Raw genomic sequence first — 17,126 nt, 5'->3', positions numbered from 1 at the left:
GCAGCAATTCTAATGACTGAATGGGTTCAAGCCCATTCTTCCATCACCTTAAGGCTCTGATCAGGGCAAACTCTGGCCCAAACACATGAGGTACAGGTCCTAATAAAATGGTGATTTAAAATTTAGTTACGATGCCGGTATGGTAAACTGCAGTCAAACTGAATTATGAGTTGGTTTAATGTTCTTGAATTTTAAAAATAAAATATTATACAACAAACATCATATTATGGTAAATTCAGAAACAAGCCCCATTCCTAAACCCCCACCATCCTGCCCCTTGAGGTCAAAATGTCCCTAGATCAAACCTTCCCACAAACTTCTTTCACATCAACTACCTGAGTTGACCACTAGAGAGCAGGACCTTCACATCTCTTTGACAGGACTAATGAAGACTTGCAGAGCTTGCTAGAATAGAATAGAATATGATCACATTTTTAAGTAGTTTTTGCTGTTGTTGTTTAAGTGCTAACCAGGGGCATGCAAGATCAAATTGATCGTGCTGCATTGGCCCCTGCTTCCTGATTAGCTTGACCCTTGCAGGGATGGTCTTTGTCCTCCAGGGGCTGGTGGCTCACCAGCATTGACTGTTGAGCTCCCAGGGGTAAAGAGAGGACTGGCTTTGCACTGGGATTGGAGGACACCCACTGACCTGCAATTCTCCTGAGCTCTTGCTACAGTAAGGGAACATAACTGGACATTGTAATTAGGGAGAAGAAATGGGGGCAACATTTTACTTGGTTTGATTGACCATAAAATACCTTGCATGTCTGTTTAACATTCACAAAGCTTTACTAATCTGGTAAACTTTCATAAGGGTTTGAGTATTTCATCGTTAAGCAACTGTAAAACAAGTAAGAAAACATCAAGTTACTAAGATCTAAATGATGAAAATGATAAAGTATAGCTATCGCTGTGTCATGAATGTTTTAAATTTTTACCTGTGTGTGCCGCGATGCTTCAAAAGCCATGGATTCATATCCCAATTCAACCAACACTCCTATTTTTAACTATACTGACAGAGATCAGATATCAAACAAACCCGCACAGTTTGCACTAGGGATTCTAGGGCTGACAATGCTGCAGTAGCTGGTGTCTGAACAGGGCTTTACAAGCCCTTGAGTGTTTCAATTAAGCAGTAAGGCGCACACAGTGGAATTAACCTGGGATCAGAAAAAGCAGTAGCTTGAACGGTCATTATCTACTGGGAATGGACTCCAGCTCTGCTGTTTTAACTAAGCAAGGCTGTATTATATGGAAATGGCAATGCCTTTTTCTGTCACAGTTCACGACCCTCGCCTTTGTGTTGTGCTATCATCTAACAGAGAACAGGCATGAGCAAGCATGGTACAGTACTCTTTCTCTCTCCCTCAGACAGATCCAGGGTAGAAGGATTGCAACAATGGCCAGTGTTGAATCTAGTGTGGGGGTGTCATGTCTTTGTATGCATGTGTCATGTCTGCACTTTGTAACCTCCTCTATTCTGCAAGAGTCATTTCAATTCGACTTTAAACTAATTGAAATATATTTCTCAGGGCTGTACTCCTAAAGCAGCAGAATGCTGGTAAATGACTGCTGCAGTGCATTTGCTGATGTGGAGAGGTTTATTGAATGCAGCTCTGAGAGAGTCGTGCTGCCGGCAGCGATAGCAGGCAGGGTGTGATCTGATTGCAATCTGCTCCCATCTTTTTTGTTTTTTAATGCACAGCAGCACAGGTAGCCTTGGCTCTGTGTCAACAGATTTTCTGCCCGATTTCTCCGAGCAAACATTGTTTACAAGGCTCTGGGCTGAGGGTCAGTGCACAGCTGCAGCGCTCTGCAAACACAGCTACTGTGAGGCATCCCTCTCTCGGTCTCTCTCTCCACAGTGCCTCCTCTACCCTTTCTTTTCTCTTTCTAACTCAAATTATAAAGCTATTATTTGACTTGAAATTATACAGGCGTTCCTAAAGTAGACATATTGAATATACAGAAAGAAAATTGTAACATTCATACAGTAATAGTCAAGTAATCTTAACTTAGTTTAACAGCTGGTTTTACTAAATATCACTGGAACAATGTGATAACAATTTATTTGCCAAATAAATATTTGATGTATTACTATTGACATTTTTTTAAATGATTTTTCAAATAATATTTTAATGCAAACAATTTAAAAATCACAACACTTTAACAACAGTCTAGAACAGCTTTGTGAACCCATAACCTTTGCTGTGTAAAAAATGAATTTAAATAACATTAGAACTGTTACTAAAAGTGTTTCACTTAGCAAAGTCCAATCAAACTGTCTGCGCTCCTCTACTCCTCCACTCTCTCTCTGCCTTGCAAGGGATCCCCTCATCTCTCTCTCTCTCTGCATTTCCTCCAGCTGTACCCAGAAAGAGTGGTACAGTAAATAAAAGTTGCCCCTGCTCCCTTCCTATCTTCCTTCTCCATCCTTATCTTCTCTTTATCTGTTCTCCCTCACTCTCTCTCTCTCTCTTTCCCCATCACTCTTCTTTACATCCCGTGCCGTACTCTGTAAACACACCCAGTGATTTATTTCCCAAAGCAGAGCAAAGCCATAACAGAGGAACTGCCAAAGGTCAGGTTTAATCAGCTCTGATGCGATTCTGTGATTCAGAATATTTTACTGCAGTGCAGGAAGGTGCATGTGGTTGATTTTAAATGCAGCTTAAAGTAAGAATAGGTGTAGAAGGGGTTTTTACAGCACTAATACCCTATCGAGGGCCCCAGTTTTATAACCCTCTGTGCATGTTCAAAGCTTTCCACTACTTGGAATAGTAAAAAGGATTGCACAAATGAGTCTTTGCGGTCACCAGAGCTACACAGTCACCTGCATTTACCAGCCAGTAAACCCCAAAGGTTCAGTGATCGGTTAAGACAGGTTTCACTATACTGCATTGTCAAGGGAATAGTTTCCCACCAATTGGACAGTAATAATAATGTATGTATATACAGCTATGCCCTCTGCTGGAGACATTTACACACAGCTTCATCCATAACTTCTATGGGCTCAATCAGAATTCTAAAGTAAAAGCATGGCAGTGGAGTTCTTGTAGGGTAGGATATACCTTAACAAAAAAAAAAAAAAATTTCTTCATTAGTACATGATTTTCTGTCCATGAACCAGTTGGTGCCAAATTATCCAAACTGCACAAACACACTGAATGCAAATCTTTCAGTACAGCCACAACAATAGTAAATTGATTACTAGAAATGTTTCATTGGGGAAATCTCAAATGGGGCACAAAAGTGCTGTGTGATCTGAACACACTCTTACAGTGAGAGAAGCAATTAAAATATGCTTGGATGTTGTTTTGAGGCATTAACAAGCAGCTGCAGGAGACAGGTTCAAATTAACCTTGCAATTAAAACAGGGGCAGATTTAGTGGATGATCTGTTACAGTTGCATGAAACCAACCCAGCAGCCTGGTTGTTAGGATATTTACTTTGGGAAACTCTGCTCCCATTATTTGCACTTCATTACGGAGAATGAACTGTTCACAACATGCCTTGGTGCCCCTGGCTGTTTACCCAGTGCATGAGAATCACAGGAAAATGACAGGGTTGTGGATAGCACAAATACTTTGCACACCACTGAATAGAAAACAATAAAGCCAAAATTCAGAAGTTGATCCATTTTAGCACCTTGGTGGGAGAGAACATGAATTATATATACACTAATGCTTCTGATACGTGACACACCAAATTCAGTACAGTGTAGAGAACAGTACCTGGGATTAGAAATGCTTCAAATTCAGTACAGTGTAGAGAACAGTACCTGGGATTAGAAATGCTTCAAATTCAATAGAGAACAGAGAACTCAGCACTACTGGGGATCCGAGAGCCAGCAAATGATATACAGTATAGAATAAAGAACATGGCACTGAGGATCAGAGAGCCAGCACATTCGATAGGTGAACTGTAGTATAAAGAACTCAGTACTGGAGATCTCAGAGCCAGTGAATTACAAATAGTATAGAGAACTCAATACTGGGGATCTGAGAGCCAGCAAATTATATACACTATAGATAACTCAATACTACTGGGGATCTGAGAGCCAGCTAATTCAGCAGAGTATTCAGTGCTGGGAATTTGAGATCAACATAAAATCTTCAATTAGAGAGATACAATTTCAGTGGCATCACTGTATTTTCATTAAGTCCTAATGATACTGTTGGGAAGAATGAATCTTGTCCTGAATGTGTGCTGTTTTATTGTAGAATTCCTAAGAGTCATGTGGTATGTGAATATACATGTAAGCCCATGAATCACCCCTCTCTGTCTGTCTCTCACACACATCCCCTATTCCCACTCCTCAGCAGTTCAGATTAACAAGCTCAATGTTGCTGAGCACAGCTGGCTTGTCTCAGAGAGAAGTGTTTGCCGTTGCCCTGCTCTTCTGCTATCTAGAGCTGAGCTTCATTATCCACCAGTGATAGAGGGGGACAGAGCCTGTACTAATCAATTGAACACGTACATCACAGTGATCATTGCAGATCATTGTCACTGTGATCTTTAAGGAGGGTACACATTCCGATCAGTACCTTCTGTCTGCAGTGCACCATACCAGCGTTATGGTGGGCAAGGAGGGACGTGACATCATGCAGAGCGGTTACAGTCATATCTGCAACGCTGATAAAGTGCTAATAAATTACTAAAGTAATGGTCACTGAATACATTAATTTCAAATAAACCAGTGCGCATTTGATAAGGGTATAGCTCTGTCGCGGGGGGGGGGGGGGGGGGGGGGGGGGGGGTTTGGGGGGCGTTGGTGCCATGGCAACCTTGTCCAACAGAAAATTAAATGTCACTGTTCCCTCAACTGTTTTACTTTCCTGAGAGCGCAGTGCTTTTCCACCTGCTGGGGTGTTGCACAACTGTAATGCTAGTTCCTGCATTCTGCCCAGGTGACCCGCACACAACTTAATGAAAAGTGATGCGAGGAAATTGAGAAGACTGAGGCACACAACAGCCTGTAACAAGTTAGTGTGGCCAGGTCCCAAGGGGGAGTGATTCACTTTGGTGGGGCTTTGTTAAAATATAATCAGAAATATATATGTATGGGTGCTTCTGGCCTCTGATTGCTTGGAATAATGAATGCTCAAAATGTTTCACCCAAATTTGATGGACATTTCTTTTAAAGTCCCGTCGATGGACTGGCACTTGATTGGCTGAGCTACTAAACCAGGAGTGACCAATCACGGTCCTGGAGGGCCATTCCACTCCAGACTTAACAGGTAAAACAGGTTTAATTCAGTTCAGTTTAGATCAGCACTGGAACAAAGACCTGGGGTGGAAGGGCCAATTTTGGTCAACCCTGTATTAAAAGCTGTATCTTGAGAACAACAGGTTCTGTTGAAATGAAGTATACTGTATACTCAGGTCCTGGGGACTTTTTTGTGTGGTACTTGGTAACATAAAACATGGTTTTCTGTTACCTTGTAAGTGATGCTGCCATAATCTCTTTGCATCTGCTCTCTGCCACATTGCAAATGAATTATGGAAATTTCAACACCACAGTATTGTGTAATGTAGTGTTGAATGACTGCTGAGATTATGCAGACTATATTATTCTAGAGTTTTATTTTCATATGGGGATACATCTAAATACAGCAGGTAACACCAAAGACACAGTACTCTACAATATAAATAGGAACTGATCAATAAAATTGGAGCTTGATTTCTAGAAGAATCTGATCATTTACAGCAAATCAGAAAATCCACAATGATACGAAAGCACACCATTTAAAAGTGTGAGGGGGAGGGGTGAATAAAGAACATGGCAATGAAGCCTGAAACTGAATTTAAACCCTGACTGTCTGTGCTGTCCTTGGGAGGAGACATTCAGCTTGTGTTTACTTATTTCTCAATCGCCAACACTAAAAACACAGCTGCAGTTGTGGAGATGGGGGATCATTCAGTTTGAATAAACAGCATGAGAGCATTGTGTTAGAAAGTCCATTGTGCGTCACTTTGTGCGTCACTTTGATATAAACCTAGATAAAACCATCTTGCAGTCATTAAATCACGTTGATGCAGCCGTAGACAGCTGTATTCAAATATCGTTCTTCAAGCATAGTGTAACGGCGGGTGACGCCCACTTCTCCTAGCAGGGACTTTCAGGATCCCTGGGCTGGGGAGTTTCCCCACAGCTGCCAGGCAGGGACTTTCATGGATCTCTGGGCTGGGGAGTTTACCATCGCCATCTGCCTGTACTTTCCCTCACCAACAGTCAGGCAGGGTATTTCCAGCCATGTGCGAATAGACTGGGACGGGTACTGCATCCCCTATAAAAGCTCCCCTATAAAAGGGGCTGTGAGCAGGACCTTGGGGTTAACCTGGAGAAGAAGGAACCGTTACAAGAATCTGGATTCTGGATTGCTTAAACTGGTTATTTTGTTAGATTTATTTGCGTGAGGATAAACCAAGTGTTTACTTTAAGCAACTCTATTTTGTGTCCTTCTTGACATCGCTACATTGGCGTCAGAAGTGGACGCAGGTACCCCGGCATGCACTTGTCAGACTTTAGCCTGGTGAGCAAGTCCGGAGCGGACTTTGAGGCTGGCAGGGGAGGGTGTAGCGTGCACGGGGGAAGGCAGCAGCAGGGCTGGTAGGTGACCAGCCAGTGCTGGCTCTTTTGTACAGTGGTATCATCGCTATGCTTCAGTACGAGAGGTCCCGGGTTAGCGCCCGCCCCCCGCCCTCCGCGCCCGTGTGGATTGCCTCAACCTGTGTGAGGAGCCTGCCTGCGTTAACAGAAAGCGCTACAATATGTTTTATCCAAACGATTTGTTTACGTGCTATATAATACAAATTTATTTTATAATGATATATTTACTGTATATGATAAGTCATAATATATATTTGCAGATAATAATAATATACGCATCTGTTAATTATTTGTATAAAAATATATATATTAGAAATACAAAAAATACGCAACAAATTCAATGGCAAATGTTTTGACGAGGTTTTTGCTGATGTCTTCAAAACTCAAAACGATGTCGTTGAATTTATCATGTTTATTTTAGTATTTCTAAATACAGAGCTGTTGGGTGTTTAATAGTTAAGGATGATATATCAAAGATATATGCAATTTCAATTGAAAGATGTTAAACAAAGGAAACTGCTACCACCCCACTTCGTATATGTTATGATTACTCAAGGTCATTGAGGGTCATGCATATTTCTGTTTCAGCTGCAGCTGGCAATTTGTTCTCTCTCCTTTTGAATGCCCTGAGCGGTGTGCTCCCTGCACTGTGATTGACCAGACTGTACCAGGGCAGTATGACCGTTAGAGGTCAGTCCTCTCTCTCTCGTGACAGGTACTTCCCAAAAACAAAGCCCTCTCCCTCTCATTTTAAGTGTCATGCAATCGCTAACATCACAATGCCACAATCTGCTGTACTTTCTTTGTTTTTTCTCGGCATTTTCGACAATGTGTTGTTTTAATATTCTTGCTCTTTTATTTTATTTTATTTTTTTAGCACTGTGAGAATTTAAAAGCAACACATTTCAAGGGCTCAGAAAGCATTTAGAGAATGCTTTCCAGGATCAGGTGTAAAATCATCTCTGGAGCAATAACAGGTGCAGCAGCACTCGGGACCGCGCACTCAGAGGGCCCACGAGGGGGTTCGAAAGTTTTTATTTCTTTCTTTATTTTCTTAACAATGATTACATCCTTGTCATTTATACTTGCAGATGTTACACATTTGTATCACTGTAGCTGCCGGTGTGCGGTGCCAGTAATTCAGATTGTACCCTCCCTCATTTCAACAGGTATCGCTATTTTCTTAATTGTCCTAAAATTTTTCCCCCTGGAGGCTGGTAGGAGACAAGTCTTCATGGAAGGTTTTGGGGTTCTATTCAGCACAGACATTTGCAGTTATATTCTGTGTGCATGATTCATCCTGCAGTTTAGATGGAAGCTGTTGGGTGCTGCTGGGTAACAAAATAGACTACAGCAACTGAACATGCCTGTACTTCTGATTAAAAATAAATAATAATAATAATAATAATAATAATAATAATAATAATAATAATAATAATAATAATAAACAGTTTCTTATGTGAGACAATTTTTGCAAATGTCTGTGCAGAATTGTGAATTCTGTAATAATTTCTGTGATCGCAGAAATGGGGAATCCTGATAGGGTTAGTGATTAAACCTGTTCATTTATGATTGAAATATAGTGTATGGATGTAAAGATGTAAGCAAAATAAAATAAAGCAGGCAAGTGGAAAACGTTCTTGTTACACTGTTTCATACATGCTAACATTCTGATGATTAAATATAGCTCACTACTGAACACTTGATTTGGTATGTTTGATGTTTATAAATAAGGGTTAATTAACGTTTGGGGAGGGGGGCCCACAATAAGGTCCAGCAGCAGGGCTCATCTTCCTCTTCCTCCGCCACTGCTCTGGAAGTGTTTTGAAATAACCAATGCAGAAAAAAAAAACAGAATGACTCTAAACATCAAAATATAATGTTTCCACTACTTAGTCCCACTAGTAGGACTAAACAGCTTAGATGTTACAAATAAATTGGCTTTTTAACCTCTTCACTGAATGCAGATCAATACCTGTGTCCTTTCACCTCTCTAACCCCATGTTGGCTCCCTTGCACTACCTCCTTCCCCGTCTTCTTCCTCTCCTTATTATTCTTTCTGTACTTCACTTGTCTCCCTCCCTCATCCCTCTAACTCCCCCCCATTGTCTCTCACTCCCTCCTCTCTCTCTCTCTCTCTCTCTCTCTCTCTCTCTCTCTCTCTCTCTCTCTCTCTCTCTCTCTCTCTCTCTCACTGCAGTAATGAGACTGCAGCTTGCAGTCCGTTTCTTCTCTCTAGACCCTGTGCTATCTCCCCACACAGTCCCAAGCTGTGAGGACCATGCAGCAGGACAGACAGACCCACTGGCTACTTGACAGACAGACAGACACTCCCAGAGGTAGAGGTAAGAACCAGGTTTCTGACAGTAAGGGGAGAGGGTCAATTACTTAAAGGTGCATCAGGAACTTAATATAGCAGTTATAATGCCCAGAACTAAGCATAGTGTGATATTAACTACTAAATCAACAGAAGTACACTGACATGTGTTTGTGGATGCATTTACTAGAATACTAAAAAAAACTGCAATGCCTTCAATAAATTGAATTGTATCTTACATCTCTTTTACTCAAACCTAGTTTCCTTTAAAAAAAAAAAAAAATTAGATTGTATTGTATAGTGCATTTCATAATTGTTTAAATTTCATGATAAATGCATTAGAGTTTAAGATGCATTGTGAATTGAAATCTATTTCATAGCTGTATAAAAAACATTGCATTTTAGGTGCATACATTATTGCATAGTTATGTATTGATTATTAGTTGTGTAAGTTATGGAGCAGAACTCCTGTTTGGAAAAATAGGGGGAGTTATAACAAAGATACACCACAATATATGCAAAATAATAAATATATCGGCACACATGATAATATCTTTAGAGACATACATTGTATATAGAATAAGAGCAACCACAATCTTATACAGGAAAGCAGCAGATGATTTTTGATTGTGTCTGTTTAAGTATATGAAATTCCATAACGCAGCATGGCTAAATAAATACTGTTACAAGAAATAATCTTACAGTTAACTGCATTCATTGAAAATCACTGGGATCTAACCCTTTTCACAAACTGACCTTGAAAAAGCACCCAGCGTACCTTCCCTACCAACTGTTTCAACGTTGACCACTGAATAATTAGAAAGTGCTGCAGGAGCAGTGACTGAAATATTGACACTCGATGCTAATGAGTCTGTAATGAGAAACAAAGGAGGACTGAGACAATTCACAACTGAGAGAATTTAACAGCAATGGAGCGCTGGAGCTGTACGATAATTAGTGTCAGAGAAATCTCTCCAGGATCAGAATGGTGGTGATAAACCTGATTCGTGATAAAAACTTGATTTCTCAAGGGACAGCTAAAATAACCACTTTGGTTCAAACAGCTACTATGAATTTTTTTTTTAATTGATACAGGGAAAGAGCATTGAGATTTTAAGATTTTCAAAGCGATTTTCAATAATTATAATTACAAAAAGAAAAAACTACAACACCTTTGGGCAAAAGAAGCCACCTTTGGATGGGTGGGGGGAAAAGGGGTGGAGATAGGGGATTATGTGGCAGCCATTTTGCGCCATCACAAACTATATTTTCTTGATATTGAATGGGATGGACATATTGGAGATTTTTGTCTATGTACTCACAGTGTGCAGAACGTCTAAAATAATTTTCCAGGCTTCCGATACCTTAGAAAGATCTCTACTAGGATCCTGATGGAGACCAGAAGATTCTCTAACCAGTACATCCATGCCTGAATTAAATCTAATTAAATCAGTCTATGGCGCTGCACTGGATAAGCTGAAAATGTGATTGACTAGTGCCATTAAACAGAAGCAAGGGTCACCAATCAGGGCTGTACTTTTTGGTTGAATCTGCATGTTAGTACTGGCTGTGGTGACGTCGTTTTGATTTAATCCAGACCACAGTCAGCAGTTTAGGATGCATCTGGACTTTTAAAGATGGGTGTAAAGAAAGCTAAACAGGCACACAGACAGACACCATGGCATGTAAGCAGCCAAGCAGACAGGCAGGTTAGACGTGCATGTAAACCTGCCTGTGATTTACCTTGCTTTCACAATCCTTTATCACTACACTTTGCTATGATGCCACAGTAAAACATGTAAAGAGCAATCAAAAGGCAACAATGCTTATATAAACAACTGAGATAGGGAAATAATCTTATTTGGGTTTGTGTCTCACAGACAAACTCTGAATTCAATTCAAGAGCAACATTAGTGAGGCTGTGATTACAACATCTGTCCAAATCGCTGGTGGGCTTATATAAAAAAAAAAAAGAAATGTGATTACTCCTTTCGCCATTAGCTTTGTGGCAGAAATATTATCTCGGTTGATAATAAAAAGGATGCTTAACCCTATTGTGGAGTGCATAAAATAGTTATAGGTGCTCCAGATGGCATACATTTGATCAGTGAAAGCTTTTAAACTGTTTATAATAAGATGGACATGAGTTATTTAATTTTTCCTAGTCACATTCATTCTCTTTCATTCTTTAATTTTAGTTTTGATATTAGTTATTGCATTCAGGTTCAATAAAATACACACACACACACACACACACACACACACACACACACGCACGCACACACACACACACACACACACACACACACACACACACACACACACACACACACACACACACACACACACACACACACACACGCACACACACACACACACACACACACACACACACACACATAAATGATTTACAGAAAGAATAGGAGTGGGTATTTGTATTGCCCAGTTTTACTCACCCAGACCCTTTACTTAATAAATATCTTGGTATCTCTGAATACATAATCATCTCATCATGATAAAATATGAAAAATAATTTAATATCCCACAAATAGGACGGTCCCCCGAAATGTTCTCCTTTTTCTAGGAAAGCAGTAAAACTGGGGATGAGACTACTTGCCCACTAAATATCTTGGCATCCCTGATTAGATCATTTTTCTCTTCTTTAAAAATATGATTTTAATGAGCAATTGGTTTCATAAGTTCAGTTTTATTATTATATATATATATATATATACCCATATATATATACATCATTGGGTCGTCCCTCACCCCCAAATTAGCCAAAATAATCTAATCAACAGTGTCACGTGGTATGGTATATTCTTAATCTCGGTCCACGTCAGCTATTTCCTAGGAAGCAGGCTGCTCGAAGTGGCTGGTGTGTACACAAGCCCGCTTGATAACAGGTAAACAGCTTAGCTGTCCTCTTTCATAGCCTAGGTTCCAGTGTGTGTCAGTTAGTGCTCGTAAGAACTAGGTTTTAGTTTCGTTTATTTAGTATTATTAAAAAATAGCGCGTAGGCACTTCAAAACATCAAGTTTCTGTGTCCTGGGTCTATTTTTAAAGGGGCAACGAACCAGAGTAGTGCGAGCTTGGTTACTATATATATATACACACAAACAGAACGATTGTCATTGTTTTAGATTTAATTATACATGTTTGATGATAATTACACCAGTACAGGCACTATTGGTAGAGCAGAAGTGAACAACAGGAAGCCAGATAGAAAGACGAAGGGTGGCAGAGTGACTAGATGGAGTGATAAGGGGCAGGAAGACTGATAAGAGATCATTTGTGTTCACTCTTCCATTGCTGTAAGTGGCTCTCTAATGGCCTGCAATGCTCATATCCCAGATAATACCCAACCCCGCTCTCCCCCTTCTGCTCTCAGAATAGACCTCGGAGGCACACTATGTCCACAGTGAGGCAATCATACAGAGGTTCAGCACGTTTGCTGATTTGTCCTTTACTGAAATACTACAGGAGAATCCATTGTGTGAAGAGCAAGGATGTTGCACAGAGAACAGTATTTCAATCGGAAATTCAATGAGAAATTGTGCAGTCTGATAATGCTTTTAAGGTTTGGGTTAGGTTTATACAGTGGCTTATTATAAGGACAGTGGGGAAAGAATTATAGAAATGTGTTATGTCGAGATAATCTGGACATTTCAAACCGTCACGTCGAGATCACGAGATTATCTGTCTCAGGATCTCGACACTTCGAACCACTAACACATAACACATTTAGATTTTGATTTTTTTTCCCTTGTCCTCAGTGACTCACCATAGGTTAATGTGTTCCTAGCCCTTACCCTTGCCTTGAATCATCACACATTCACGATAACTTTCAGTCATCATCCCCACACAGAACTCAACCCTAACTATACAACGATACAGACATTGACTGAGCTACTTTGATGAAAATCAACGCAGGTTAATAAATTGCAATGTAAACAGTTGCTTTATCGATGCAGAACAATTACTGAGAGCCAGCCTGTGCCATGTACTTACAATAATAAGCAACACTTTCTTTAATTTATTTCCCAATAAAGCAATACAGAATAATATGTTCTGTAGGTATTGTGCTGTAATACTTAAGAAAACAGCAGTGGCTGACTTTTCACTTGCTTTCCCTTTGCACTTTGAAGGCAATCACTCTGTAAAGGTCATGCTGGAAAGGAGTGGGAGAATATGACATCTCCACTATCCTCCAACAAGCATTGGCTCATTTAGCAGATATCAGCATTACAAGAACTTGCAACACACTTGATTTGGAGCTCATATTGCACAGTTGTCCTGATTCACCAGCAAACTGATTCTGATATAATTAAATGGTACCGTAATGGATTACCAGTGTGCATTCAATCAAACAATGTGAAACGATGCTAGGTACTGTTTGTCAAAATACTCTGTCAGCAACCCTTGTGATAGTGCCCCGTACACAACCATTCCATTGCAATTGAGGATCGGGCATCTTCGTCTTTAACATTTTCATAATGCTTGTGGTATTTATAACTGTACTATGAAAAGAAAACAGCCATCAAATTAGACACACTTTTTGATTACAAGTCTTTTATACGTCTTTTGTGTTAATAAAATACATTTTGTTACAATTGTATTATCTTTTTTGCTCCAATGGGCAGTGTATGTTCCATAATTGAGAGTTAAAGATGGGCTTCCATTATGAGCTACATGAAGTGGATTTCTGTTGCTAAGAAACGTACAGTACAGTTTGTCATATAAGAATAGATTTGGATTAAAACTGCTGCTTTATACGGAAACTCAAACTTCACAGTGAGCCCAGACAGAGAACGGTCTTTACTTCTTGTGAATAGTGAGTGGGTGAAATTCACTGCCTGCAATTTCTTAGACCGAGCATTCCCTGTAACCAGCTTGTTTGAAAGACTCGCACACGATATAGATCTCATGGTGATCTGGGCTTTAGATGACAACATAAACCGTAATGGAGAAAGCACAAAATGTACTATGATCTGAGACCCAGGGGCTCAGTGCCTACATTCAGAATAGGGCTGGTCAGACCTTCAACAAACACAGAGACAGGGTTCAGCCAAGCTGAGAGAGGGGAAAACTTTCTGCTCCATTAATCAATTGGGCTGGACTCTCTTATAGTAGGGCACTGTAGCATACCACAGGCAAGCACGGTAAGACAATAAAAACAGAGAAGCATGATTAAGAATAGATATGGTTTAAATCATGATACGGCTAGGACCCCCCTCATACAATCGGAAGCTTGAAAATTCAAATCCCAGTTGTGCCGAGTTGCCGTTCTTGGCTCAGGTGTCCCTCTGAGCCAAGAGGGTTGCATTTTAAAAGACTGGAGAAGTAATGTGACATTTAGAACAGATTTCAGAATACTGAAAGTACACAAGAGTCATTACACAATCCATTGTTTGCTGATTAAAGTGCACTTTAGAGCTCTTTAGTTCACCCTTCCATCTTTCACCCACCTTCTCTGTGTTACAGGGTACACCGGAAGGCGATGATTGCTTTGCTCAACTCTACTTCGTCCAGCCCCATTGGCGGGACCCAGGGGTCAGGGCAGCTGCAAAGGTCTGTCTGTGTCCTGGGATTCATCCCTGTCATTTACTACAGTGCCCTCCTCTGCATCGGAGTGCCAGGTAAAGCCAGGCTACAAGTTACCATATACGTCCCATCGGAATGCCTTACATAGATGTATCCCAGCAGTTATATTTTTTTAGCTAAATTCAGTTTCCATGAAACCACCTGCATTTATTAATGTGCCACTCAGCTCTAACCACTGGAACACACTGTCTCCCAGTATCTCAGCTTTAACCACTAAACTGTACTATCTCCCAGTCTCTCAGCCCTAACCACTAGACAGCACTGTCTCCCAGTCTCAGCTCTAATCACTCGACAGCACTGTCTCCCAGTCTCTCAGCTGTAACCATTGGAACACACTGTCTCCCAGTCCCTCAGCTATAAACTGTAGACCACCCTGAATATTTTTAATAGGATATCAACCTGGGATAATACAATGTTTGATAGATAATTAATCAACCCACCATTGCTTGTGTGGGTTGGAGTTGATTAACTCAGTGGGTGTTCTGCCTGCTTTAAGAGTTGTAATGTTGTAAATCCATTCGTATTTTCAAGCCAAGGTTCTCAAAAATTGGACTTCAGCTCTGGGAGGGAGTGAGGCTCCATAATCAACCATGATGTAATGCCCAGAGAAAATATTTTTAGATTTGTACTGCTGCCCTTGGGATGATTGTGAATTTGTGGATCAATGATGCATGCTGGTAATAAAAAGGATTTCAACTCCACTCTAGGTCATGCATTGCCAGAAACACACAAACACTTTTTAAAGCCATGCTATACCTGTATACCAGGAGAGATGCATTCAAGCCAATTCTGGATGACTGAAATCCAAAACGTGGTGATCCAAGCCCAAGTCCAGTTTCAAATCCAAGACTAAGTCCTGTTGATTTAAATCTAACCCTAAATGTGCTCAAGTGTTTGACATCTATTAGAAGTACCTGTTTCTTAACCTTAGTTCTACACACTCTCTTGTTCTCCCTTTTCAGTGAACATTCTGACGGCAGTGGTCCTCTCCCGGCTTGCAGTCCGCACCCAGAAGTCCTCGTACTACTACCTGCTAGCCCTGACCGGCTCTGATATCCTGACCCAGCTCTTCATCGTCTTCGTGGGCTTCCTCCTGGAGACAGCTGTTTTCCATCGAGAGGTCCCGGAGCTGCTGCTCCACACCATCAGCGTGCTGGAGTTCGCCGCCAACCACGCCTCCATCTGGTCTGCCGTATCACTGACGGTGGACCGCTACCTGGCGCTGTGCCACCCCCTGCGCCACCGGCAGTTCAGCTACCCGGAACGAACGCGAAAGGTCATAGCCCTGGTCTTTGTTTTAGCACTTGCTTCTGGTGTCCCCTTCTATTGGTGGTCGGACGTCTGGAGGGTCACCCACCCACCGACAGCAATGGACAAGGCGTTAATCTGGACCCATTGCACCATTATCTATTTCCTGCCCTGCAGTATCTTCCTGGTGCTCAACTCTATTATCATCTACAGGCTGAAGATTCGGCACCGGAAACAATGCCACGAGCAGTGCCAACAGCCAGCCCCGAGGCGCTGTGGCAAAACCACGGCCATCCTGCTGGCGCTCACCACTGCCTTCTCAATCCTGTGGGCACCACGCACTTTCGTCATCATCTACCACCTCTATGTGTCCACAGTGAACCGCAACTGGCTTGTTCACCTGGCCTACGACCTTGCCAACATGCTTGCCATGCTCAACACTGCTGTCAATTTCTTCCTGTACTGCTTCGTCAGCAAGCGTTTCCGCTCGGGCGTCCGAGACGTGCTCCTGCTGGGTGGCGGGGCCCCGCCAGCTCCCCATCATCCCCTGACCCTCAAATCACTTTCCAATTCCCTGCACTCCTCCTGTGATGGCAAGAGACTCAGTTCCCCTGACGTGACCCCTTCTCATTTCTGACTCAGGAATTAGCACATTAACACGGCTTTGGCAGTCCTCCAACCATTCTGTGGAGTTTAAAGAACGGGAAAAAAGATATTGACAAAGACTTCTCATCAAAAATTTGGCAAATCATTTTCTATTAGTTTCTTTTTAGTTTTCCTACAGAAATGGATCTCTTGTTTGCTGAAGGATTTCCATAAGGGAATTAAATAATGAATGTAACTTCACCCAATCAATGAATCATAAAGGGACCGTTCTAGTATTCGTACATTTGGGAACAACATCATAAAAATTGATTGTAATAAAAGGTTTACAAGACCTCTTGTTACTGTTCCTCCATTGTCGTAAATAACAAAAAATAAAATAATTAACAGGAGATTAATTACTTCTCAGGAGTTAAAGTTAGAGGTAGGGGTAGGGTTAGTTATTGATAATTGGGGACATTCCTAATTGGCATACATGATCAGGGTTCAATTTCTACTGCTCCAGAGAACATTTAAATGATTAAGTAATATATTTAAGTATTTAAAGTTCAACGGGGGGGGTGGGGGGGGGGGGCATACTCCAGATGTGTATAGTACTTAGAACCCGGGTTAAATAATGAGCTGAACTGGAATCATCCTTTTGCATTACAGCTGGACAAGACTGGATTGTGGGTTGAACACAGCAGAACTGCTGTGCAGATTCATTTTTATAACATGTTTCAGAGGCGTGAATTCTACAA

The 17,126-nt window shown here is 41.2% G+C and overlaps 1 protein-coding gene across 1 annotated transcript; it reads left to right on the top strand.

Moving 5' to 3' along the window:
• The first annotated feature begins 8,816 nt into the window (after positions 1–8,816).
• On the top strand, positions 8,817–16,814 carry LOC121295306 (probable G-protein coupled receptor 142). The gene is made up of 3 exons (XM_041219782.1): positions 8,817–8,958; positions 14,416–14,570; positions 15,498–16,814. The coding sequence occupies exons 2-3, from the start codon at positions 14,432–14,434 to the stop codon at positions 16,418–16,420; spliced, it is 1,062 nt and encodes a 353-aa protein (XP_041075716.1). The 5' UTR covers positions 8,817–8,958; positions 14,416–14,431; the 3' UTR covers positions 16,421–16,814.
• Positions 16,815–17,126: the final 312 nt, after the last annotated feature.

The sequence above is a fragment of the Polyodon spathula genome, chromosome 20, assembly GCF_017654505.1.
Source record: "Polyodon spathula isolate WHYD16114869_AA chromosome 20, ASM1765450v1, whole genome shotgun sequence".
Classification (NCBI taxonomy): Eukaryota; Metazoa; Chordata; class Actinopteri; order Acipenseriformes; family Polyodontidae; genus Polyodon; species Polyodon spathula.
Note: the sequence above shows the minus strand (reverse complement) of the source record. Positions and strands in the feature narration are given on the sequence as shown.

What these genes read in the sequence shown, in the direction of transcription:
- LOC121295306 (XM_041219782.1), top strand. Translation starts at nt 14,432, where the DNA reads ATGATTGCTTTGCTCAACTCTACTTCGTCCAGCCCCATTGGCGGGACC. An exon ending in CCTCTGCATCGGAGTGCCAG is followed by an intron (nt 14,571 to 15,497) that starts GTAAAGCCAGGC and finishes CTCCCTTTTCAG; the next exon opens with TGAACATTCTGACGGCAGTG.